This window comes from Liolophura sinensis, chromosome 7 (assembly GCF_032854445.1).
Source record: "Liolophura sinensis isolate JHLJ2023 chromosome 7, CUHK_Ljap_v2, whole genome shotgun sequence".
Lineage (NCBI taxonomy): Eukaryota > Metazoa > Mollusca > Polyplacophora > Chitonida > Chitonidae > Liolophura > Liolophura sinensis.
Genome location: NC_088301.1, coordinates 59,672,493 through 59,699,720, shown reverse-complemented (window position 1 = coordinate 59,699,720; position 27,228 = coordinate 59,672,493). Strand labels below are relative to the sequence as shown.

At 36.9% G+C, this 27,228-nt stretch overlaps 3 protein-coding genes across 4 annotated transcripts in view; 2 read left to right on the top strand and 1 right to left on the bottom strand.

The window, feature by feature from the left end:
* Positions 1–3,589, top strand: part of LOC135469609 (FMRFamide-activated amiloride-sensitive sodium channel-like) — a 32,967-nt gene extending 29,378 nt beyond the window's left edge. The window contains 4 exon segments of the mRNA XM_064748110.1: positions 629–1,503; positions 1,506–1,613; positions 1,616–1,921; positions 1,924–3,589. Coding sequence (XP_064604180.1) covers positions 629–1,503; positions 1,506–1,613; positions 1,616–1,921; positions 1,924–2,363 — 1,729 coding nt within the window. The 3' untranslated portion in view covers positions 2,364–3,589.
* LOC135469608 (integrator complex subunit 13-like) overlaps positions 1–20,372 on the bottom strand; it is a 100,558-nt gene extending 80,186 nt beyond the window's left edge. Inside the window, exons 1-4 of the mRNA XM_064748108.1 lie at positions 19,920–20,372; positions 19,314–19,388; positions 18,743–18,945; positions 17,966–18,046 (exon numbers count right to left, since the gene is read on the bottom strand). Of these exons, the coding sequence (XP_064604178.1) occupies positions 17,966–18,046; positions 18,743–18,945; positions 19,314–19,388; positions 19,920–20,144 (584 nt within the window). The 5' untranslated portion in view covers positions 20,145–20,372. The remainder of the gene's footprint in view (positions 1–17,965; positions 18,047–18,742; positions 18,946–19,313; positions 19,389–19,919) is intronic.
* A 455-nt stretch (positions 20,373–20,827) lies between these two features.
* LOC135470540 (mitochondrial S-adenosylmethionine carrier protein-like) lies at positions 20,828–26,773 on the top strand. Of its 2 annotated transcripts, none has more exons than XM_064749544.1 (9): positions 20,828–21,016; positions 22,040–22,196; positions 22,742–22,857; positions 23,471–23,575; positions 23,941–24,033; positions 24,272–24,341; positions 24,708–24,772; positions 25,040–25,113; positions 25,939–26,773. In XM_064749544.1, exons 1-9 carry the CDS (start codon positions 20,984–20,986, stop codon positions 26,069–26,071), a joined length of 846 nt encoding a protein of 281 aa, XP_064605614.1. In that variant the 5' UTR covers positions 20,828–20,983; the 3' UTR covers positions 26,072–26,773. The 2 variants fall into 2 exon arrangements, with proteins under 2 accessions (XP_064605614.1, XP_064605616.1); XM_064749546.1 differs by having other exon boundaries at positions 20,839–20,936.
* The last annotated feature ends 455 nt before the right edge of the window (positions 26,774–27,228 follow it).

Sequence of the window (27,228 nt, the reverse complement as noted above, 5' to 3'; positions counted from 1 at the left end):
GTACAATAAACTATTTTCTAAACTTAAAGAACATTTTGAGTAATTAAATTCTTTCAGGGTTCGATCATAATCATGCGGAGTCAAGCAGAGATCTTTGCTGCCACTAACAAAACGATGGATCACAAAGAGTTATTTCGTTTCCACCCAGGGTTTATACTACCTCTTAAATTGAACCATTCAAGCTACTTGATAAACTCTCATGATGTAAAGGCACACCTAAAACATCTAGGTGTTTGATTCAAGCCTAGAACCTTACGGCTCATATAAATTATATCCTTCCTGTGTAACTTTAGATCAGTGAAACAGTAACGATAACATACACTGTATAAATATGGTCATGTACATATATTTATAAATTTTATTTTGTCTCAGCAATGCATACTTTCCAAAAGAACTCCATGTGTCTTGGCTTGGCTTGGCTTGGCTTGGCTAGTATGATCTTTAAACATCAGTGATGCACAAAAAATTAGTTCGGACAGTGTCCATGTGCTGAATGAATTTGTACATCTTTGATCTTACCAACAGTAATATATTTATTTATTTATATTTTCCTTTGCCTTTGCCAATATATGTATATTAACATTCTCACATTCCAATAATGACCACATTATTTTTCATGTACTTTCAGAGATTTTAAACCAAGGCATATGAAGTTTACAGCCTTCAGTAAGCTAGACTTCTTCAACAACCAGCTGAGCATGGTTAAACAGAAAAGTCGGCGAACTAAACGCAGTGCTGTGAGTCTTATGACAGAACTGGGGTCAGAGAGTAATGCCCATGGACTAGCCAAAATTGCCAAAACTGAAAAGACCTCACGGAAAATTATGTGGGGATTTCTGGTGGTGTTAGGCTTTGCAGCTGCCACTTTGCAACTCTCTCTTCTGGTGCAGAAATATCTGGATTACCAAGTAGTGGAAGTGTCTCGTATGCGTGATGGAATGCCAGTGGAGTTTCCTACAGTAACTGTTTGCAACATTGCTGCGATATCTCTGACCAAAACAAAGCAAGTAATACATTCTGAAAAAGCTGACATACTAAAATGGATTAATTTCACAAGCACCTTCAATTTCGGCCAACAAAAGGAGCGCCTGGAATCAATACAGGGATATTACGAAAACTGTAAAGAGGAATCAATGTATCTTGCCCATGGAATTGAACATTTCATTCTGCACTGTCGATATAATGAACAAGACTGCACTGTGGACAATTTCACCACTGTGTTTGATGGCTCAAACTATTACAACTGTTTCACATTTAACAGTGGTGAGCATAAGGACCAAGTCATGGTTCATGCTACAGGTCCACAATACGGTCTCTCTTTAATTCTCTCCCTTGACAATGATGACCCACCACCTGGTGCTTATGGTCTGTACAATATGGAGTCCAATATTGCGAATGGTGCCGGAGTACGAGTCATCATCCATGCCCCAAACACCATGCCCTTCCCGGTGGAACATGGTTTTGATGTTCCTCCGGGGTACACCACATCCGTCAGTCTAAAGCGTCCCTACATTCCCGTCTGTCTATGCCTCACGGAAACTGCACGACAGACATGCTCCAAGGTAGTCGGCTCTATCGACAAAACATCTTTTCCTGCCTCCAGTTATGCAAGCAAAAATAATAGTGGCCAAATGTGGCTGCCAGTCGTCTGGCCTGCCTCACATTCATGGTCATCAAAACTTGACCTACTGTGGGACAGTTCCCAACTGGCGACAGACCCTTGAAAATGCCACTTCCATACACAACAAAAACATTTCTTTGCCAGGGTTGGACTGTGAAGTCGAACTGATGAGAAAACTTGCCAATGACAGGACCTATGAGAAATCCTGCGAATGCTTCCAGCCATGTACTGAGCTCAGCTACCAAAAATCCATTTCTCTGTCATACTGGCCATTGGAATTTTACCAGATGAACATCTTGGAGCTTTGTTGGGGGAGACAATCAGCCAAACTTTTCTCAATGATGCCTACACCTATCTCAACAATCTAACAAAAGCAGACAGGACAAAATACAGCAACCCTGACCTTGACCGTGAAAAACAACTTCGGGCTTCCAACCTTATTCGTCAAAACTTAGTCCGCTTAAATGTTTACCTGGAGGACTTAAGTGTGATTGAGTTTCTTCAGATGCCTGCGTATGAGCTTAAGGATCTGTTTGCAGATATTGGAGGAACTCTCGGTCTCTGGATGGGTATTTCTGTGCTGACTATTATGGAGCTTGTGGAACTTGTAGTTAGGCTGATTTTACTGCTCTTCAATTCTGAACGGAAACTACCAGACCACGAACCTGTGGGAAATGGAATGCTAGAAAATGAGCGGGAATATGAGAGAACATATGACACTGATCCTGAGACACCTGTATGACCTTGAGTTACTAGAGTTATACACCTCAACACAACAGGGGCTTCCACTTCTGTACCCGTGAGATGTCAAGGTCCTCTCTTCACGGTACCACAGTAAGCGTCCTACCTAGATTATAATACAAGCCTAGAACAGTCTACAGAAGCTGCGCATCTGGAATTCAAACAAGAGCCTGACCATTGTAGGTGCATCAACAATATAGAGTTGTTTTGATAGAATGCTCAGATGCAGAGAAAAATATAATGCGCTAACTTTCCTGGGCACCATGTGATAAGACTCAGCTCTGAGCTGAAGGTACGGCAACAGCTGTATAAAATCTAATGTTGGATGGCGCTCCTCAGGGGAAGTGTTTCTTATCACCGACACGGTGGCGCCTATCTCCTGTACATAGATGTTATGCACATAAATATATAAGGCATGCATGAAGGAAGGTTTGTTTTTTGGTTCGAAGAGGATCGGTGCCATATTTTTGGACACCTCATATTATTGAGAGATATTTTAAAATGACAAGGTGACACTTTTTACTCAGTGATGGAAGATGAAATTATAGATTAGATATTTGCCAAATTTTCAGAAAGTGTATATGAAATTTTAGGGGAATGATGTGGCAGAGGCAATTTGTTTGATCAATTCAATCAGGCAACTTGATCGGCGGGGATTTAACACGCTCTGTTGCCTTAGCGATGACAACTGCAAAAATGCATAACGCTAGTAGGATCTGGCATGATCTGAGAAAAGTTTCAAGGATGTGTTTTATTGCATAATTGATTCATATTATGAAATTGGTATCCATCGATCATCCATTTTTGGAGCTGCACTAAACATTGCAGAGGGGACCCATTAACTTTGTGCTGATTTCCATGAAATTAATAACATGGGAATTCTTTGCCACAAATGCTTGCTTGTGTAATATTTATTAGCAAACATCTTCCGTCTCATTTTACTCAGGGCTTAATTAGCACTGCTTGATTTGCATGAAAATTCAGCAAAGGGGGACTACTGGTTATTAGTGCAAAGCAACCACTTTGGGGTGTGATAGTCTGTTTTAAGCAGAGACGATATCCACGGGCACCCTTAGGCAGTGACCATCTACATACTCACTGATTAATTTGGATTACCAATGTATGGCATTCAACTAACTATGAGGCATGATAAATTTTCATCCTTTGCAGGTGCAATTCCTAAAAAAATGAAACAAAAATGTCACATCTAAACATATGAAGGAGACAAGAAAAATTAAAACAAACCATAATAAGTCATAATCCACATGTAAATATGTTAAACTACTTAAAGTACTTTAGATTTTTTGTCTTAAAATGCCTGAATTTAACCTTCAAAAATTACAGAAACAACCTTAGTGTCCTCCCTTCGATGAAACAAGATGACACATGCTTAGAAAAGCATTCATCAATCCTTACTACTAAAAAGAAAACAGTTGTTCTGCAGATCCTTTAATGTAAATTCCATTCAAGTGCAAATTCTACCTATTGGTTGATATAATTAAAGGATCATATAATACCCCACTGTAATGAACACTGAAACCAAGACTAGGCCAAAGACTATCCAGATAATTTTCAATATCTGTCACACACGTTAAGCTGTCTAGGCCTAAAGAACATACATATATAGTTCCTTCCTTTAGTGCATCCTCTTCTTTATTTAATCGGTAACAAAATAACAACAACAAAATAAGAAATAAAAGACAAACCCACTCATTACAACAAATTGGTAAAATTCAAGAGTTACCCAGGCAACATCCTGATACTGTGTAATTGATACTGAGTACCATGGGTATTAGACCAGCAGTGGCACAAATAAAACACGTTTTCTCATGTATCATCAACTCCTGATGAATTCTGATAAGATAACCAAATGATATTCAACTGCCTTTCTGATTTTGTTGATTACCATTCACAATGGTAAGGGGAAATTATACGAATGTCAGAAATAGCTGCAGCTATCACAACCATCCCTGATGTGCGATATTCTCAACCTGATGATACACTTCATACTGCCCCTCTTCTATCTACATATAATGATATCAATCAATGTTGTCCCATTCTTGTTGTAAATAGAGTGAATGGTCTGAAGTCTTTAGCTTATTTATCTTTGAACATGTGTCACTTTGTGTTTAGTTAACATTGTCTGTAGGTGCCTGATTGCTTTATTTTGTAAGCCTTTTGATCGACTGACTAATGGAAGAAAATTTAAAGTGAAGATTACAGTGAAGTCCTGTCTGTTTCGGAGTGGAACTGATAGAAGGCAAAGATAATGTCAAATTATCCAAAGATAAGAAGTGTGCTTATTTTTTCTTCTGTGACCAGAATCTCAGACTCTGCTTCGCCATTTCATTGATTTTAGGAGTACATGTAGCCTGAGTGTGAACAACTCTGGAAATAAAACCTGTTTCAGAGAAAGCAAGGTGCCATTTGTTATATATTGTTGCACCCCAACATATTGGGTGTAGACCTGGTCCATCTTCCTGGTCTTGGAAATAAAAAAAAACCCTGCGTATCTTAAGCTACTAATGTATGGTCGCAGTCAGCAGAGTACGAAAGTTGTATGTGTAAGCCACAAATAGCAAACCAAGCAAAGTGAAAATAATATTAAAGAATACATCAGTGACACATGTAACTCATTCAAAAGCAGTTGCTTATATTTGAGAAACAAATTTGGGGGTAAATTTACTGATGATGTTTTTCATGTCCATCACAAAATCATTGCCGATACTGAGCAACGATTGTAAAGGGGTCATTGAAATGTCGGCAGGAAACTACCCACAAATATGCTTCCCAACTCTAGCTGCTGCTTTTGTGAGACATTATAAAACAGTTATCTTAGGGTCACCATAAAACATAATTTGTGTTCAATTTTATTGTAGCTTTATAGTCATAATGACGGATATTTATGACATAGTGAAACATTGATAAATACATCAGACTGTCATTTCAAACATGTACTTTCTTCCACAGCTCTATTACTTTAGTTCCATATTAAGTAAAGGCAAAAAAAATGGTTTGAAATATTAGCTTCAAAAACTCACTCCTCAAAACAGTTTATTTACTTATAACTCAATCAAAAGTCAGTAGTTTTGGAGTAAATTTTAGGTTACATACCTTTAACCGATACCCACAAGTAGACAATGTTTTATATTAAAGTGTGAGAAGTCATTCTCTTATTTGCTTCTTTTTCTTTCCATCTGTTTCTCATGATCTCAAAGTTAATAGACAAGGCAATGAGAGCTATAATGCCTAACAAAGATAAATTCTCGAAACCAACAATTAATCATATTCTTTGATCTTTTAACCTGGGTGTAAATGTTCTTAGGTAGAAGGTACAATGTAGCTCTGGATGATATTGCTTATTATTTGTCAAATTTATCACCATAAACAGGATACTTCAGGAGACCTTCAACTAGAAATCTTCAAAGAATTATATGTGGTTCATTTTAATTCATATTATCTATCAAAAGTGAAACCTATATTTATAAAGTCTGATCAGCTATTGCCACCTGTATAAATTTCATGACTGAACTGAAAGATGGAGACTTCTAAATAAACCAACATATTTTGCAATTAAACTCAAAAGAATTAAAAGTTTGTATGTTTGTCTATGAGAAACATGTACTTTTGAATCAACACTGTTACCTCATTATTTCTTTGAACTGTCCTTCTCTGCTTTCCACTGCCCAACACTTTAGGAAATAATGTGACCACAAAAGTTATTAGAAATATGACTGCATTTCTAAGATACCAAAATTTTTTTGATCAACAAATCAGAGAAAGGGATGAAGTGTAGCACACATCTGATGTGCAGAGCTGTAGCTGTATTACGAAGTCAGCACGTAAATTAACCACACATACTAGTCATGCTAGTCATCCACTGTCCACACACCTGAACCTCCCTTTGTAAAGGAGAGACTGAAATGCTGTGATCTTCTGATACCTATTCCATAGGCAACCTGTACTGTGTTAGTGCTACTACACCCTGCACTGTCTGAACAGTCACTGACTTGTCTTTCTCCACTGTTATAGATATACAATGACAAAGGGGATGTTAACTCAGACCGGGTGAAGACACACTAAAGGGGGCATGTACTGATAGGATGTGATAGATAATCTCATCACAAAGTCAGACTAAACTGGAGCTTAAAAATTCAATATATTTGCCAAATTCCTGGTATGAGATGAAATGGCCGTGTAAGTTAAGTGTGACTCGAGATGAAATACAGTGAAATATTTAACACATTTATGAAATGATAAATCTATTACAGGGCCAGTTTATATCCCAACCTGCCCCCCTCCCTACCCACACCCCCCCCACCCCCACCCTCCCACCCATCCACACCTCCCTAGTCTTTTCAGCAGCTTCATCCTACATCTCATAAACCTCAAGAGATAGTCTTGGCAGTATATCATACTACAATTTTGGTGCTCCAGGAGTTGACATTAAAGAAAAATACTTGTTAGATCAAATATATATGTATACCAGAAGCTGGGAATCTAAAATCAATCATTACCACTTTTAAACATAAAAGTTGCTAGGGAGAATCAGTAGAGGTTCAATACCAAGGTAATTCAAAGTCCTATGCAGTCAGTCATTTCATTCTACACAGGTGTATTAATACTACCTTTTTATACAGCCAGTATTGTGATTGGTGATACTGGTGAAGGCTGTTAGAACATCAGAAAATAGACTCATTCAAATTTGTACATACTTTATAAATATACTTAAAAGAGATGAGATGGCTGATGAAAACAAGACAAAGTTCATTTGAATGAAATAGCAGATGCATGTTCAGCATCACCTCCACTGCCACCACATCAGAACAAAACTATGCCATTCACGCATTAAAGATGTGTAAATGTCATGCCATATGCATGCTGTTCCAGTGTAGAAGGCAAAGAAGTTTCAATACTTCTCTCTGTAGCATGAGGCCCTTCACTCCAACAGGTAATGGAATTGAAAGTGTGCTTCTATTGAGCTGATGTACTGGACTTAGGGCAAATTTGACATAATAGGGCAAGGATATGTACCATGTCCTGTCCTCTAACACCTAGCAATTTCTGTAAATCAGAAAATGTTCACATACATGCAGATCTTTGGCATGACAAGTCTATTTGAATCTCAGCCAAAATCTATGAAGCAACAATGTGTTCAGTGAACTCTATAAAAATCACTGGGGACCAGTCTGACACTCTTTATTCATCACCTAGGTAAAATCGCAATATTCATTAAAGATAAGGTATAAATGCTTACATGACTCGCAATATAAGAAAGGCAACCATTTCCACTCACACTGGAAACTGACATTAGAGTGATCTATCTAGGAAGATAGGACAGTTTTTGGGGTGAGGGATCACAAGAATTAGAAGGCTATGTCTGGGACAATCAATATGTCTTACATGTACATAAACCTTTTACAGATACTCTTGCCAAAGAATTTATAATAGACCTTCCCACGACAATGAAGACAAGGTGTAGAGGTATCTGATACATGTATACATGCGAGGGAGTGAGTGCTTGTGGTTTAACATCGTACATGTACAGTCAATACAGATGGTGTACCTGTGGTAAACAATACATTCGGTGTATCTATGGTAAACAATACATTCGGTGTATCTATGGTAAACAATACATTCGGTGTAGCTATGGTAAACAATACAGTTGGTGTAGCTATGGTAAACAATATAGTTGTATGGTAAACAATACAGTTGGTGTAGCTATGGTAAACAATACAGTTGTTGAAGCTATGCTAAACAAAACAGATGGTGTACCTGTGGTAAACAATACATTCGGTGTATCTATGGTAAACAATACATTCGGTGTATCTATGGTAAACAATACAGTTGGTGTAGCTATGGTAAACAATACAGTTGTATGGTAAACAATACAGTTGGTGTAGCTATGGTAAACAATACAGTTGTTGAAGCTATGCTAAACAAAACAGATGGTGTACCTATGGTAAACAATACACTTGGTGTACCTCTGATAGACAGAACATGTGGTATACCTCTGGTGAACAGGACACTTAGTACCTGTATATCTCAGAGGGACAGGACACTTAGTGTACCTCTGAAGGACAGAACATACGGTATACCTCTGCTTCCTTTAACAGAAGGGCACTCAGATAGAGTTAATAGATAGATAATCTCTGACAGACATTCTCCACACCTGATCTTGTCTTCATCCAGAATTACTCTTTTTATGTACCAAAAGTCTGAACAATGACTATTCATGTTAAATGTATGCTCATATTTAGTTTTGAAGCAAGCTGAGCCATATTGTTTCATCTACAGCATACAGTCATTACTTGTAATCATACATTACTGGTGTAAAAAAAACAATTTCTCAGTATAGTCTCAAATTGTTCTGAACTCACCGTTAACCTTCAGAATTCTCAAAATAGTGTCTCCCTATAAATCATGGCGACAAAAATTTCAAACCAGAATTCCACTTTCTGTAACCAAACAGGCATGGTATTCTTCAATTTAGTGGCTTGTCAATATTATATTCATGCATGTTTTCTATATTTAAGCTGCAGCCGTCTTGAAATTTTCAAGTCACGGAGCCGTAGTAAATATATAAAAGTAAATGTTGTTTAGACATTCGAACTAGAGTATGTGACATGAGCAATTCATTTTGTTTTATTTAAAAATTTTACATAATATATTAAACTTTTACATAATATATTAAACTTGCTAAAATATAGGAGTCAGAATAATATTCAAAACCACAAAGCTACAAAGAAGCATCACCAAACCAGGCAAAATGAAGCATGTAAAACCTCTTTTCCTGAAAGTGACCATCGGACAAGGAAAAGCTTTTTGTAAACGCTCTCATTTGTTTTGAACAATTCACACAAGATAGAAATCTATAATGCTGGCAGTTTAGGCAGACGCGTCCTCAGTTATGCTGTGATGAACCATAGCAAGCTTTCTAGTCTGGCAGACCTGTCAGTGAGCATTAGCCTTTCCGCAGACATCAAATATGTGATACTTCCTTCAATGCCAAGACAGCCAAGACAGTTTTCAGATATATATCCCTACAGTGACCTGACTGAAGTGTTCACCTAAAATCAGCGCCCTCAGTAAACTGATTCAAACTTGTGTCCATTACTGACAGGAGTTACTGAATGGAATAAAACTTTGTCAAGATATGCGAGAGCCATTACCACAGCCCACCAGTGATTCATGGCAGTAACCAATGGAAGTGTAGCCACTTACTGATTTATGGCCAAGGTAAAATCTATACGGTAGATTAATCTGCCAAATAGAAGCACTGTAGCAATAAACCTCTCAACACAGAGTGCTATAAAATGATAACCAGAGAATGATCCCTATGATGATGCCAGTCTACAGATTTAATGTTTAAATTAACTTGTGTCTTGTGACTCAAAAGGTGTCCTGATCTAAGATCTCTATACACATGTAAATGCCAATAGAATTTACATGTATATAGCTGAGCATCCACATGACAAATGTTTATTTACCTGTATTTTATTTGACTGGTGTTTAACGCCGTAACCATACATGAGCTATAGCAATTGCACTGAGTAAACTGGTGTTGATCTTTATCCAGTTTATTTCATCTGTTTGACAGTAGTCTGTTTAATAAACTAATAAGTGCAGGTTTGAAGTCAAAAAAAGAAACACCAAAAAGGTACACTGACACATTCCACATGATTTACAGTGTAAGAAAAGAGGTCACCTTGACGTAATAAACACAAATACAAAAGAGGTGCAATACATTAATAGGTTTGAGGTAACAAACAGAAGGTACAAACAGAAAGGTACAAACAGAAAGCTTTGTGCTGATAAAACAGAAATACAAGAGAGGTACAATGACAACTTTGAGATGACAAAAGATATATAAAAGAGGTAAGAGAGATATAGAAAGATATATAAGAGAGGTAAATTGACAAGTTTGTGGTGATAAACAGATATATAAGAGAGGTACAATGACTGTAGTGACAAAACAGAAATACAAGAAAGCTACATGGACAGCTTTGTGGTAATAAACAGAAATATAAGAAAGCTACATGGACAGCTTTGTGGTAATAAACAGAAATACAAGACAGCTACAGGGACAGCTTTGTGGTGATAAACAGAAATACAAGACAGCTACATGGATACCTTTGTGGTGATAAACAGAAATATAAGACAGCTACAGGGACAGCTTTGTGGTGATAAACAGAAATACAAGACAGCTACAGGGAGAGCTTTATGGTGATAAACAGAAATACAAGACAGCTACATGGATACCTTTGTGGTGATAAACAGAAATATAAGACAGCTACATGATACCTTTGTGGTGATAAACAGAAATACAAGACAGCTACAGGGACAGCTTTGAGGTGAAAAACAGAAATACAAGACAGCTACAGGGACAGTGATAAACAGAAATACAAGACAGCTACATGGACAGCTTTGTGATGATAAACAGAAATACAAGACAGCTACAGGGACAGCTTTGTGGCGATAAACAGAAATACAAGACAGCCACAGGGACAGCTTTGTGGTGATAAACAGAAATACAAGACAACTACATGGATAGCGTTATGGTGATAAACAGAAATACAAGAGAGGTACACTGATAACTTTGAGATAACAAACAGATATATATATGAGAGGTACATTCACAACTTTGAGATGACACAGTCATATATAAGAATTTTACATTGACAACTTTGAGATAACACAAAGATATATCAGACAGGTAAGAGAGATACAGAAAGATATATAAGAGAGGTACATTGACAAGTCTGTGGTTATAAACAGACATATAAGAGAGGTACAATGACACCTTTGAGACGACACAGATATATAAGAGAGGTACAATGACAACTTCGTGGTGATAAAACAGAAATACAAGACAGCTACATGGATACCTTTGTGGTGATAAACAGAAATACAAGACAGCTACAGGGACAGCTTTGTGGTGATAAACAGAAATACAAGACAGCTACAGGGACAACTTCGTGGTGATAAACAGAAATATAAGACAGCTACAGGGACAGCTTTGTGGTGATAAACAGAAATACAAGAGAAGTACACTGATAACTTTGAAATAACACACAGATATTTATGAGTGGTACATTGACAACTTTGAGATAACACAAAGATATATAAAAGAGGTAAGAGAGATATAGAAAGATATATAAGAGAGGTACATTGACAAGTTTGTGGTGATATACAGATATATAAGAGAGGTACAATGACTTTGTAGTGATAAAACAGAAATACAAGTTAGCTACATGGACAACTTTGAGGTGATACACAGATATACAAGACAGAAAACACTGACAACTTTGAGATAACACAGATACATAAGAGAGATACAATGACAACTTTTTGGTGATAAAAAGAAATACATGACAGGTAGATGGACGACTTTGTGGTGACACACAGATATATACGAGAGGTACACTGACAACTTTGTGGTGACACACAGATATATAAGAGAGGTACACTGACAACTTTGTGATGACACACAGATATATAAGAGAGGTACACTGACAACTCTGAGATGATATGCAGATATATAAAAGAAGTACAATGACAACTTTGAGATAACAAACAGATATATAAGAGAGGTACAATGACAACTTTGAGATGACACACACATATATAAGAGAGGTACAGAGACAGCTTTTGAGATGATAGACAGATCTGTAAGAGAGGTACATTTATTTATTAATTTTGATTGGTGTTACATGCCGTACTCAAGGATATTTCACTTATACAACGACGGCGAGCAATAAGGTTGCTGTAGACCTTTCCCAGCATGAGCTGGACTTGAACTCACTCCTGGGTCATTACGCTCCAAGAGGTACATTGAAAGCTTTGGGATGACAGACAGATATATAAGAGAGATAAATTGACAACTTTGAGGTGGCACATAGATATACAAGAGAGGTACACTGACAACTGTGTGGTGATAAACAGAAATACTAGACATGTTCATGGACAACTTTGCGGTTATAAACAGAAATACAACAGCGGTACATTGACAACTTTGAGGTGACACAAAGATACATGAGAGATGTACACTGACAACTTTGAGATGACATGCAGATATACAAGAGAGGTACATTGACAACTGTGTGGTGATAAACAGAAATACAAGACTGGTTCATGGACAACTGTGTGGTGATAAACAGAAATACAAAAGAGCTACACTGACAACTTTGAGGTGACACACAGATATACAAGAGAGGTACACTGACAACTTTGAAATGATACACAGATATATAAGAGAGACACATTGACAACTTTGAGATGACACAGAGATATATAAGAGAGGTACACTGACAACTTTGAGATGACACTCAGATACATAAGAGTGGTACGACAACTCTGAGATGACACACAGATATATATAAGAGGTGCACTGACAACTATGAGATGACACAGAGATATATAAGAGAGGTACATTGACAACTTTGAGATGACACTCAGATACATAAGAGTGGTACGACAACTCTGAGATGACACACAGATATATATATAAGAGGTGCACTGACAACTTTGAGATGACACACACATACATAAGTGCGATACATTGACAACTTTGAGACGACACACAGATATATAAAAGAGGTACACTGACAACAGATATATAAGAGACACAATGACAACTTTGAGATGACACACAGATATATAAGAGACACAATGGCAACTTTGAGATGACACAAAGATATATAAGAGAGACACATTGACAGCTTTGAGATGACACACAGATATATATGAGAGACACATTGACAGCTTTGAGATGACACACATATATATGAGAGGTACACTGACAGCTTTGAGATAACACACATATATAACAGAGGTACACTAACAACTTTGAGACGACACACAGATATATAAGAGAGGTACACTGACAACTTTGAGATGACACACATATATATAAGAGAGGTACATTGACAACTTTGAGATGACACACAGATATATAAAAGAGGTACACTGACAACAGATATATAAGAGACACAATGACAACTTTGAGATGACACACAGATATATAAGAGACACAATGGCAACTTTGAGATGACACAAAGATATATAAGAGAGACACATTGACAGCTTTGAGATGACACACAGATAAATAAGAGAGGTACACTAACAACTTTGAGATGACACACAGATATATAAGAGAGGTACACTGACAACTTTGAGATGACACACAGATATATAAGAGAGGTACAATGACAACTTTGAGATGACACACAGATATATAAGAGAGACACAATGACAACTTTGAGATGACACACAGATATATAAGAGAGACACATTGACAGCTTTGAGATGACACACATATATATAAGAGAGGTACACTAACAACTTTGAGATGACACACAGATATATAAGAGAGGTACACTGACAACTTTGAGATGACACCCATATATATAAGAGAGGTACATTGACAACTTTGAGATGACACACAGATAAATAAGAGAGGTACACTAACAACTTTGAGATGACACACAGATATATAAGAGAGGTACAATGACAACTTTGAGATGACACACAGATATATAAGAGAGGTACAATGACAACTTTGAGATGACACACAGATATATAAGAGAGACACAATGACAACTTTGAGATGACACACAGATATATATGAGAGACACAATGACAACTTTGAGATGACACACATATATATAAGAGAGGTACACTGACAACTTTGAGATGACACAAAGATATATATGAGAGGTACATTGACAACTTTGAGATAACACACATATATATGAGAGGTACACTGACAACTCTGAGATGACACACAGATATATAAGAGAGGTACAATGACAACTTTGAGATGACACACAGATATATAAGAGAGACACAATGACAACTTTGAGATGACACACAGATATATAAGAGAGGTACACTGACAACTTTGAGATGACACACAGATATATAAGAGAGGTACACTGACAACTTTGAGATGACACACATATATATAAGAGAGGTACACTGACAACTTTGAGATGACACATATATAAGAGCGGCACACTGACAACTTTGAGATGACACACATATAAGAGAGGTACACTAACAACTTTGAGATGACACACAGATATATGAGAGGTACACTAACAACTTTGAGATGACACACAGATATATGAGAGGTACACTGACAACTTTGAGATGACACAAAGATATATATGAGAGGTACACTGACAACTTTGAGATGACACACATATATATAAGAGAGGTACACTGACAGCTTTGAGATATTAGCATTTACAGGGATCTCCAGCTCATTATCTGGGGGGCACCCAAGTTCCAATGTACAGCCGAATGTACAGCCACTGCGGAAGAGTTGACCAGTGACCCAGTTCAAATCGCCTGCAGATGCAGTGGGCATTCCTGTTTCTAGACGGGCGACTTTTCCCACCAGGGCATGTTTACAGCATTGCTGTAGGCTTGTGTAACACTTGGATATAAAACATGGATATAAATCCAACTTAGGCTAATGACACACACCTACATATTGTTATCAGCAGTCTCACTATTTCATGCATTAAACAAATATTTTTGGGACTGATTCTGGGGCAAGATGTATTCGCCTGTATGGTGTTTGCCCAATTCAAATACAACCACATGTCATACGGTAGGGCGCATGCTGATTTACCTGCAGGCTAGGAGGCATGCATGGATCATAGGGAGAGATAGGATTAATATTCATATCAAAACTTAGCACTATACCTGTGCTCAATTACCTTTAAATCAGTGTTAGAGAGATACAACTCCATGGTTACTTTTTATGCGTAGTAACTTCTCCTATTATATCTACAGTGCAGTGGTGGTGGATTGTAGAGCTTTCTTGCTGACCTAGTTATTCTTTGTGGACTTCAAGAGAAAGCACATCAGCTCTAACACCATGCTTGAATTATTTTACTGCTTTTTTTTAAAAGTAAAATAGAAAAAAAAACATCCCTGGTCTGCAAGAAGGATAAAGGAGCGACACTAAAACTCTTCAGTCATGTTAGTTGTGGTAAATTTGGAGAAAAAATTATTTCTGAAGAAGTTAAATTTTAAACGTTATTCAATGTCTTCTTGTACCAATAAACCATCGGCATCCTGAAGATTTATTTTTCACTAACTCTGATATTTCTTGTTTACAAACTGCTTACTAAACACTAAATGAACAATGTACATGCTACACATATCTGTATATTTTGAGCAGCGTGACTCTATATGTGAAGCCTAATGGGGAGATGAATGCGATTTTGGTCAAAACAACATTCTACTGTCCGACATAATTTTTGATACATTGTTGAATATTATACGGCTCATAAATCAACTATGGTAGCACACACCTGTGCCACAACACTGTCTGAGAACAGCCTCATATACAAGACAACATACTCGTAACTAAATTGTTATAAAGGATCCTAAAATGGTGTCTTATTCAGCAGTTTGGTGTTATGAGCTATCCCTTTTGGAGTGAAAAGCTTAAGGCAATGTCATAACATAGACAGTGCAATAAAATGGCAACACTTGTGCATGGATAAAATTCACATGATGGCTGTCTCGATTCATACCATCTTTTAGTTCAGTAATGTCACTTTGTTTTATCTCTTATTCAGTGATATCACGTCAGAAAAATACAGTATGATACTTTTTAGAAAGCTTGAGCATCCTGTATTCGGGTGAAATATGTTTTAGCCAGGTACTGTCGTCCTTTAAGTATACACAAAACTCTGCAAAACTGAACCCATTTGGATCACATTTACACCTCAAGGCTCACAACAGAAAGAAGCATCCGCAAAAGTAGCCAGATTCGTGAAGGAGACTGCTGAACATTATAGTAACGTGACATGTGGAGTGGAGCAGCCAGATGAAGACAAGAGGGCTTCAGATACAAGTAAGAAAGATTTTATGAAAGATGTCTACAGTTCTGTCCAGTAGTTCAACATCCCATGAGGGCAAGGTATACACATTAGTCAAGTCTAGCCTAGACAAATTAATAGGCAGTCCAGCAGACATATGCCCTAGAAATGAAACAACAATCTATACTTGGGAGAAGCTTGAGTGACAAATCCTCTAGGGGTATTGCGCAAATAAGGCAAACACAGCAGAGCAGATTAAAATGACTGCATCTTGGGAAGGGCAGCCCAAATCACTGAAAAGCTGCTGATTAACCTTTGAATGACGAAGGCAATTCAAGAATGAATAACCATTTATGAGCATGTCTCATAAATTCTTGAATAATGTCGAGTCATATATACATGTAGCAATTGGACCATATGTGATATAGGGGACAACAAAAATAACTCTGTACTTCCACTTCACTGCCAAATGTTAACAAGAATGTGGAATACCCCACATTCCAGCTACAGGTTTTCAAATGACTTAATGCTTGAATTAAAAAGTATATATATGCAAAAATAAAACTATCATCATTACAATCAGATCCTGTAAGGGGTTACTTAGTAATAATAACTGACTGTCACAGAAGTTAAAGTTTAGGTCATAGGAAAAATGAAGACAGTTTCACGGAAATCCATGAAGTACAATCACCTCTGCAGAACTCTTTAAAGTACCTGATTTGTAATGAACTGAAAAATTATGCAAGCACAAGTTTAGATCATTTGGACTATGTAAACTAACTTTCACAAGCAGTATTTTTAAGTTGCATGGAATATCATGAGTACAGACGGTGATTTGAATGTACCTACTATCCCAAATATCACAGTGGGGGGAGGAGTGGGGCATAAAAACAACATATGTTTATATGCTTAATTAGCATATTTATGGTCTAAGTACATCTCAACAGATTGCAGAATTGACTGAAGGAAATTCATTCACTGTGCTATTCAATAACATCAAGTTTTAATAGCATACACCTGAAAACATAAAATATATTATAAACAAGGTCAGCACTCACAGCAACCAAGGCAACTGTCCAACAATAGGAAAGGTCTCAGCATAAACAAACAAAACTTTTCTCTGTGTCCAAGTCCAAGTGGACACATTGAACATCCAGCTTAATTTTGCCCACTTTTGTGAAAATGGAAATGGGACAATGTAAAAACAGAAGGTGCTCTGTGAATAATGTCTTCCTGTGGCGTTTATTACGAGCATGGTGAAAATCCAAACTCTGGCCCCAAACTTTGCATTTTTGTGCACAAATAGATGTCATCCCCAGAATCTTACTAAGATCAATAAAGAATCTCCGAAACAGGCAAAATGTGAAACTTTGTAATGGACGATATGTCATGTCATTATCAGTATTCTTCAAAATAAGAAAATAATTAAAAGTTTTCGGCACTGTTTTTTCTGTTGCTCACATAATTAATATTGTGAAGTGCAAACTGAAAGATACCCAAGTCTCCCACAACAGTAAGACGGCTACATACATGTGATTGTCCAGGGGAGAATACTTTCCGGTATATATTTCATGCAATGCATATCACTTGACAGATCACATTCACAACTTCAAAGATGATTTGCATGTCCGTCCAAATGATTCACTTTGAAGTTGACAAAATGTACTGGGGTTTTCCAAAAACAGAAAAGATAAGTATATCTACACCACCAGAATGCAACATGATTTACAAATGCGAACAAAGTATGTAAATTAACACTTACGTGTCTGTGCCAGCAGCCAAGTTGTTGTGTTGTATTATGGCATCATGACAACATTCTTCCAGCATTCGAACTGTCGCTTCACTATCAAAATAGGTAACAATTATACACATTTTCTAATTTTCACAGCAAATCATGTTGTACTGTTCAGAAAAGCCAAAAAACCCACACTGCACTGAGCATCGTTCCGCTACTAGACAGCGCCACAAGGTCAGAAACTATGTAAAGATTCTTCTGTTCATTTATTTTTTGGATGGGTGTTTAATGTGCCTCAAGAATTTTTTACACAGTACAGAAGTCAAAAGTATGGATGCAGGAAACCAGAATGCCCAAAGAAAATCACCCTTCAATAAGTACCAGATATATCACTGTGATTTAAAGTCACAGGTGAAGCAGACAGAGCTGGCCACACTGGTTCTGCTCTCATTTAAAACAAATCTTAAACAGAGTGAGGTTACAAATGTGTTTTTGTCATAAACTTTTTAAAAATAATCCTACATATACCTTGGTCACATTACAATGAAGATGTTTTACTGAGGACATTTTTAAACAACCCAAAATATATTAGAGTATTTTCTCAAAAAGAATATTCTGTTAGGGCACACTGACCAGAGAGAGAGATACAAATCTCCACACAAAATTTGGAGTGGATCTATGGTTTATGGCATTTCAATACCCCTGTAAAACAAGTTAATTTTGTCCGAATAGATTGTCTCAAGGACAATGAGACACCCTCCCTGGCTAGTGGCTAAACATCTACAGTTTTTATGTGGCATGTACCTCTTAACAGCTGTGACACAGATGATCCTGCCCCAGTTTCGGACATTCCTAGCATCTTCCATGAGATTAGTTCTAGCTTCATGTTGACCCTCACTCGGTTCACACAGAACCTCTATAGCTTGGGAAAGGCCATGCATAACACTGCAGTCATCACCACTGTCATTCAGACTCGGGGGTCCAATGTGGGCCAGACCAAGCATTATCTACATTTCAAAAAGAAATATATTTCAAGGCAGCAATGTCATTGTCAGCTTTTGATTACTCAGAGAAGGAACAAATTTTTCTTGTAATTTATTCATTTTCTTACATGCCTGAGGTTTCACTCAAAAATATTTCACTTACATATCATTTGTCTGTTTGATTTCTGAGTGGAGGAAATCAGATTAGAGTATAACCATAACAGATTATTCTTGCCAAACATGCAGAAGCGTCTAACAGGCAGAGTGTGAATTTATAGAAAACACATATACAAGTGTCATACAAGTTTCACATTTCTTAAATATCACAACAACAAAATTATATATAATTTGTCAGAGTGTAAATATTGATCATGATCGAAAAAAAATCTCACCTGATGTATACTTTGTTCCCTCAACAACCATGTGTTTAGCCTTTGTGAGTTGGAGTCGCTTGTTATCACTTGAAACTGAAAAAAAGTTAAACAGTAGACCAAGCAATGAGCCTAATCAGAATTTTAAGTGTCTCACAAGTTCACGCACTGTGGGGTCTCTGGCAAAGTAACGTGGATAAAAGGCATGATTTTATGGTGTTTGCTAGACTTAATAGCGCCTAATGGGATCTGTTGGCTCAATGGCACTATTAGCACCTACAATAAAATCACATCTTTTAGTCGCTTTAGTTTGCCTGAGCCCATGAATTTGCAAGACTTTGAAATGTTGATTCAGCTTAAATCAACAATTTAAAGATGCTATCTTCTCAGCTCAGAGTAGGACCAATGAATGATTTGGAATGAATTGATTTTGGTATCAAATGACTACTGCTCGTTACTCATACAGCACTTAGTCAAGAAAACTATTCTTTAATTCTGTCATTATGGATCAATGCATTAACGTTTTTATGTTACCTGCATGAAATGGGAGTTGAGGGCAATGTCACAGATATTATACATTTAAATGATTAAATACTCAGTTACATAAATACGATACAAATGGCTTACTAGTTTTTTTCCTGGGAATATATCATATACGATACGTATGTATTCCAGCATGGCTTCTACATTTGCTGTCCACAGCGTCTTTGAAATAGGCGCCGCTGGAATGAACCCTTGGGACTTCGTTTTCGGCTGCACATCATAATCTACGCTCTCCTTGCAAGACTGTGCGAAGTAAGGACTTCTGTCCAACACAATGACAGTTTTATGAGAGTGTGGCAACGACAACATTTTTTCCGATAGCCAAGAAGCGTTTGTCAATTTTAACACGGTGTTGTTGTTGTACTAAATCCCGCGCTTTGAATACTTGTGATGTTGCAGATTGCACGTCAGAATGGATAACATCTGCAATGAGGAAATAGACATCTTGACATTTTCTCTTAAAACAGCTTACTAAACATGTACTACATTAATGAGTCTGGGCTTTATCTTCAAAGTATTTCTTCATTTGACACATTCCCACTGTGAGCTGCCATTATAATACCTTCAAGTCAATAACCCGTAGATAAAACGAAAAAGAAGACTTTAATTTCCTGTGGAATGGGGGCTGATGGATGGCAACGGAATTGTTAAAGTTATGTATTTTATATACTTAACACAAACATATCTATGTTTATTTTACTTACTTTCCATACAATTAAAACAACTACTATGTTGTTTATAGATACACACTGATTTTGAATCTTGCATTATTAGTTTTCGAACAAGATTGCCTTTTTCAGATGAAAATGTTTAAGTGATGAGCCGCTTTGGTTTAATCTCTTAACAAAGGATTCTGTGCCTACATATATATGCTAACAATAAGGGGGGGTCCGCGTTCGTTTTTGTAACCTTAGTTCTCTTTTTTAATTATCCTGTGTAGACGCTCGCATATTAAAAAAGTGTGGCGTGAGAAGTGGTGCGAGTTGCAGAGAACAAGAGTTATCGGTGATAAGAGTTCTGTGATCATAATACGAAGCTAAATTGTGTCTGTGAAAGTGAAAGAAAATGTAATTAATGCCAGTGTGTTTTACGACATTGATGGTATGGCATCTTGAAATCTGTTTGGATAGACTGATATGCAAGACTAAATGGAACAGACGGAATTTTATGCTGCCCTGTTGGTAGGGATCAGGTCAAAACGCCCTCTACCTAAACACCCTTTACCTAAACGCCAGGGGTCCAACGTGTGTGAAGTTGGTGGTCTCCAGTAACTATACTGGTCCGTCAGCCAGCGCCATGTATGTGTCTCTGTAAGCCTAGGTATTTTTGGAAGCATGTGACAAATATCAGTAGACCTAACTGTGTACTCTTTGTCAGAAATAGGCCTATCAAATATTCTCTGTTCATTTCTCAATACAACAACAATCATATTTACATGCTATCAGTTTACAAACGTTAAAGTCCAGAAATAATTTTTAAATGTGTAATTTACCATAGCAAAATATAGCAACATGTATAGGTCATATATGTATAGAACACATGTAGAATTCATACAATATGAACAAGGCATACATGGAATCCAGTGCGGCTAGCTTGAACATGCATTATATATACAAGATGTTTAGGCAGAGAGCATTTTATCTAGAGGGCGTTCTGACTTTAATTTGTTGGTATGAGACTATGCTGGTATGCTGCAGGTGATATGTGTAAATTTTTTGACTCCTGAATTTGGCATAAATGCTAAACAGGTTATTCATATGGATGGAGGCCTGCAGGTAAATTCAATGATTTTATCTCTGGTTAGATGGAGGTATTGATCTGTAAATGTCATCTTTATATTTTTTCTGGAGGCTCCACAGAGACTTAAAGTCTAATTATTTCACAGGTTTGCAAAAACAGATATGGTTTCCATGACCATTAGAATTGGAATAGGGCGCTCAGAAACTGTTAGCGATTATTATTTCCTGACAGTACAAAACCGTGTGGAGTTTTCCTTTAACATTTACAAGTGACAATCACGTGTGCTTGGTTATTTCTGTTGTCTTGGTCAGTGAGGCAGCACTATTCACATTGCTAGTACTGAAAATCTCTTGTTGCTAGGAGACACTGTCATGGTAGAAGCTAAAACAATGTTCATAACAATAAAAATCCTTAAGATACTTGACTGACTCTGAAATCTTTTGATGCATTCCTTCACATTCAAGGCAGGGGGGCTGGCAGGAACAACTGTTGATGTCTCCCTGTTCCCGCTGGACACTCTCAAGACTCGCTTGCAGAGTGCAAAGGGATTTAGGAGAGCTGGTGGATTCAAGGGAGTGTACTCTGGCTTGGCTTCTGCAGCACTGGGTTCAGCTCCAACAGGTGCGATTTTAAGCAAGCTCTTTACATACTCTGTATGCAGACTCTGACCAAATTTGATACCTTTTGGCAACTGATTGGCTACCATAACAAATTGAAATTCTGAATGGAGAGGTACTGTAAGAAAGTGACAACTGCACTTTTACCAACCATTTTAAAACTGTTACGGTACTTATTGGCTAATGATTGGTAAGCTGTCACCAAGCTGTAGCCAATACATGTAGGTAATTAATTGGAAAATAGCATGATTTTCAAATGTGTACCAATAAGTTACCACTTACTACCAGTCAGTTTAGAACCAATCTAATTGATTGATTTCCTACCAACATGTAGCCAGTTTATAACAGAGTGGTACAAAGCTGTAACCAATGGATACTCCAAGGAAAGGCACAAATTGGTATCAACCTGTGAATGTTTGCCTATATAACAATTCATTTCAGTGAGAAAATTTATGAAACTAAATTCTTCAAGTCAGCATTGTCCGATTCATTATTCTTTATTTATTACATATTTTTGCTATTTTTAAAAAATTTTTTTTTCATTTTTAGCGGCATTGTTTTTCTGCACTTATGAATTCATCAAAGCCAGCTTACCTCATGGTGCTGACCCAACTGGTTCTGGCCAGGTAATGGTTCATGTGGCTGCAGCATCTTTAGGGGAAGTGGTAAGACAGGATTCTTTCTTACCCTGACATTCTTCCTGACAATCTCAGACTATGTTTGACTTCCATTGTCACGTGCAGGTTTTTGATCAGCCACCTTGCAGACCTGAGCCCAGCTCAGAAAGCTTTGCAAATTATTTCACAACTGTTCTTGTAACTAAAGTGATGGTATCCCATGCAACATCTGTTAATGCAAGAAAAAAGAAGTATGAAAAGATGGAATTACAGTGTCTTGTGAAACTGGGCCTAAATCCCACAGATTTTTAAGTGGTATATATATATATATCCGTATATATACTGTTAACCTTTTCAGTCTCTAAAGCGCTTTTTTCGGTAGAAGTTATGCATACAATTAGTATGAAAATTATATCATAAGTGATTCAATGTGTCATTAAAGATGCAGTCTTCAAAAAACTGTGCAAATTATTTCTCTAGACCCCATAATTCTGTCAGAAACTTTCAGAAAGTCTCAGAGGCAGTTGAAAAGTTTGAAGAATTAAAGTATACTAGTACACGTCTATTTAGCATATTCGAATTTGTGATGTCAAAATGCTGTATAACACATGATACACAAGCAGAGTGTGCTTGTATTCTGAGTATGTCTTGTTCCTTTCAGGCTGCCTGTCTTGTACGTGTTCCCGTAGAAGTGGTCAAACAACGAACCCAAGCCACACATGCATCTTCTTCTCTTAACACGCTCCGTAAAACATTAGCGTCAGAGGTCAGTGCCGTTGTTAAGCTCCCATTATGAGATTTAAAGGTTAACTCTCTTAAACAATCACACCTGATAGTCTTGCTGTGATACCTGATGAAGACTTTCTCAATTTTCTTGTGATTAACAGGTGATCGGTTTCAGTCTTTGTAAGAGTGTGATACATGGAGACATTTTTTTTGGACAAATCAACCTGAGAAAGACTTTCAGCTAATACAAAATATACTAAATACATGTACACTCTCTTATTGGGAAGAATTGTCCTGGGCTTCGTGTTATTACAAAAATCCATTGGAACCATTGCATATCATAATATATTAAGGTTATATTTAAGCTGTAAACTGCTTGAATTAGCTTTTTTTTTTGTATTGCAGGGTGCATTTGGATTATACAGGGGATACTTTAGTACTGTGTGCAGAGAAGTTCCATTTTCCTTCCTCCAATTCCCAATGTGGGAATATTTTAAAGTAAGTATTTCCCACAGAATTTGTTGATTAATCTGGAACAGAAGACCACAAACATGATCAGATGTCTCAAATTAAGGACCTGTTGAAAACAACAAGGAAGGTTGTCGCACTTACGTTTGTGTATACAAGTTTATCGTGTGTCCATGGTACCATGTAAAGGTGTGGTCTCCTATTAATGCGTAATTTTTCAAATTGTGACTCTTAGCAAGATTTCATTATTGAATTTTTCTTTTTTTAGAGAAAATGGTCTGACACTCAAGGTCACCCAGTGTTGCCGTGGCAATCCTCGGTTTGTGGAGCTGTATCAGGTATAAAGAATATTCTATCGGTTTCTGGTCTGAGAATGAAGAGTGGTGGTCGTATGAATAAATTGGAATAATCTACCTTGTAATTAAACAGAAATTGCTCTCAGTATTTACGGCACTATACAACTATTAAATAACTTTGTGATAATTAAGCTTAGTGGCCAGTCATACAAATTGATCGGATAAAAATTTCTGTGACCTTTTTCTGTAGATAATGCTAGATGGTCTTGAGAGTAAAATGACACATGCCCAGTATGAAAATTGTTCACGATCATCCTTTATATCGAGGTTCACAGTCTGGCGACTCCCTATTGATTACTTATAATTATTGATTCCTCATAATTATTTCAGCTTTTTGTACTTTTGCAGGTGGTCTTGCAGCTGGTATAACAACTCCGCTAGATGTGGCTAAAACAAGGATCATGTTGGCAAAAGTAAACTTTCAGATATGCTGTTGTATTCATTTACATATTTATTTTCTGATTATATCATGCACCTATAATCCAGTCGTTTGATATTTTTCCAAACATACTGTAACAGGTAAGAGTGTAGTAGCTATCTACAAGTAACAGTGTCTCCAGAATACATGTAATCTAAGGACAAAATTGTCTTAACAAAGAGTATGTGCAATACAGAAAACTCTTTATCATTGTTCCTCCTAATTTGGCTACATAGGGCTACATTTTTTTTCCATTTTACAGCAAGAAAGCAATATAGCAACAGGCAGTATTATGTTCGCTCTACAAAGTGTTTACCAGGCGAGGGGATTCAGAGGGTAAATACAGTGCACAGTGTTCTTATTCATGAACGTTTCTTAATATTTATTCATTACAGTAAGGTTAAAGGGATATAATGCCAAAAGAAGTTCAGGATCTTTGAGTTGGTTCAGTTAAATACAAAAATGAGTTGCATTTGACTCCTAACTAAACTTCCTGGGCCAATATTTTCCGAAAAATTTCAATTGAGAGAATTACAAGGTAAAATCCGTCACTGGTCTAAACTGTCACATGCAAACAGTATGATAGATTGACAGCGAATTGAAAGTCTAATAAACCAAATGCAATCTCCATATCTGTTGATACATTTTTATAAAGTATTCATAATTCCCAATGTGTGCGGCAGAAGTGAAGTCAGACATAATTACAACACAAAACCGTGTCGGACATTTCAAGTTTCCTGAACATCTCCTGTTGTCTAGACCACAAGGGAAGGTAACTGACTCAAAAAATCAGGCTTTCTGAATACAGCAACTTGAATGAGTTGATGGTCAAATGGTAACCCTGGATAAAACTGAATATTCAATAAATAACTCAAAGTCGGATACATGTTAGTAGACATTTTGAAGTCTCAGCTTTATGTAGAGGACGTCTAAAATAACAGCACAATTTTTCTGACGGCGATATGTCTCTTTAATACTGCAAAAACTATAATTGCTATAATATCTCAGAACTGTCAAGGGTTTGGCTCTTTTTTTCACCTTTTTTTTTAATTTTTTTTACATTTTTTTTTAATAAATCATTAAATGTGGTATGAAGAACTTGATACAGTGTAACGACCACTAGGTACACGAATATGCATAGGATTTATTTATCTATTTCAGGCTGTTTGCTGGTATTATTCCAAGGACTGTGTGGATATCATTGGGAGGGGCAATATTCTTAGGTGTCTATGACAAATCAAAACTTGTAATTCATCAAGTTGTGTACAAAGATAGCATGGATGCACCAAGATGACAGTGTTGTTACAATAGACCGTTTCATATTTTTTGGGTATATATATTAATATTGTACAAAACAAAAAAAGACAAAAAACACCTTCTAAGGACATAGTTATTCAACCATTTGGTTGAGATGGTAAAACCTATAATAATAGTAATAATATAATTGAGAACATCTTATTGTTCCAAACCATTTCATTTGCGACTTTCACTAAGGAATTTTCCATTCGAAAGAATTTGTTTTCAAATGCAGTACTGTCTGTACAAGAGTTACACAAATGCTGTGTTTTACCTAAAATTATGCTGCTGGTGTTCACTGATTTTGAGATTTCTATTGATCTTACAAAGGTATTATGATGTTTTGAACTTTGAGTGATATCCAAAATGAAATGAGGCAAATGAAAGTTTTATGACTTTCATTTGCCTCAGGATCTAATAATGCAATTTTGAGCAAATTTTTAAGTCAAATACGTCAGGATAATAATTTGTAAAGATGCAGTAATAAAACAGAATTGGAATATTTATGACTGAACTTGTCTTTGTCATCCAGATATACATTTCTCCAGTGAAGAAATGTATGTCAATCAGTCAATCAATCTTTCACTCACAGGCCCTTGACCACTCTCAGAAGCTGCGGATGAGAAGACAGCTTCAGCTGTTTGGACTACAGCTTAATGGTCCACAGGTCAGATATCTGGGCAGTGGTTTTCTTCTACGTCACTAGGCATACTTTCAGCTTATTGAGCTCCAGCCTTAATCCTGAAGATTCTAATTAGTAAAAGAAGGGTCTCCATGGCCGAGGTGATTAATGCACTAGCTTACCACAATGACCTAGGAGCCTCTTACCAATGTGACTGTTGTCAGTTCTAGTTCATGGCTTCCGCGCCAGGTCTGTCAGCAACCTGCAGATGGTTGTGGGTTTCCCTGGGTTCTGCCAGGTTTCCTCCCACCATAAAGCTGGCCGCCATTGTACATGTATAAGTGAAATATTCTTAAGTACGGCGTAAAACTCCAATCAGATAAATACTGGTAAATAAATACCAAGAATTAAATTGACGTCTCAATTTAATAATATAGCTGTATATTATTGTCCGCTACAAGTAAGTACACCATTACTTAAACTGAATTGGAAAATTTTACTGTCATGGAGTAGCTATGTTGCTTTAACTAAAG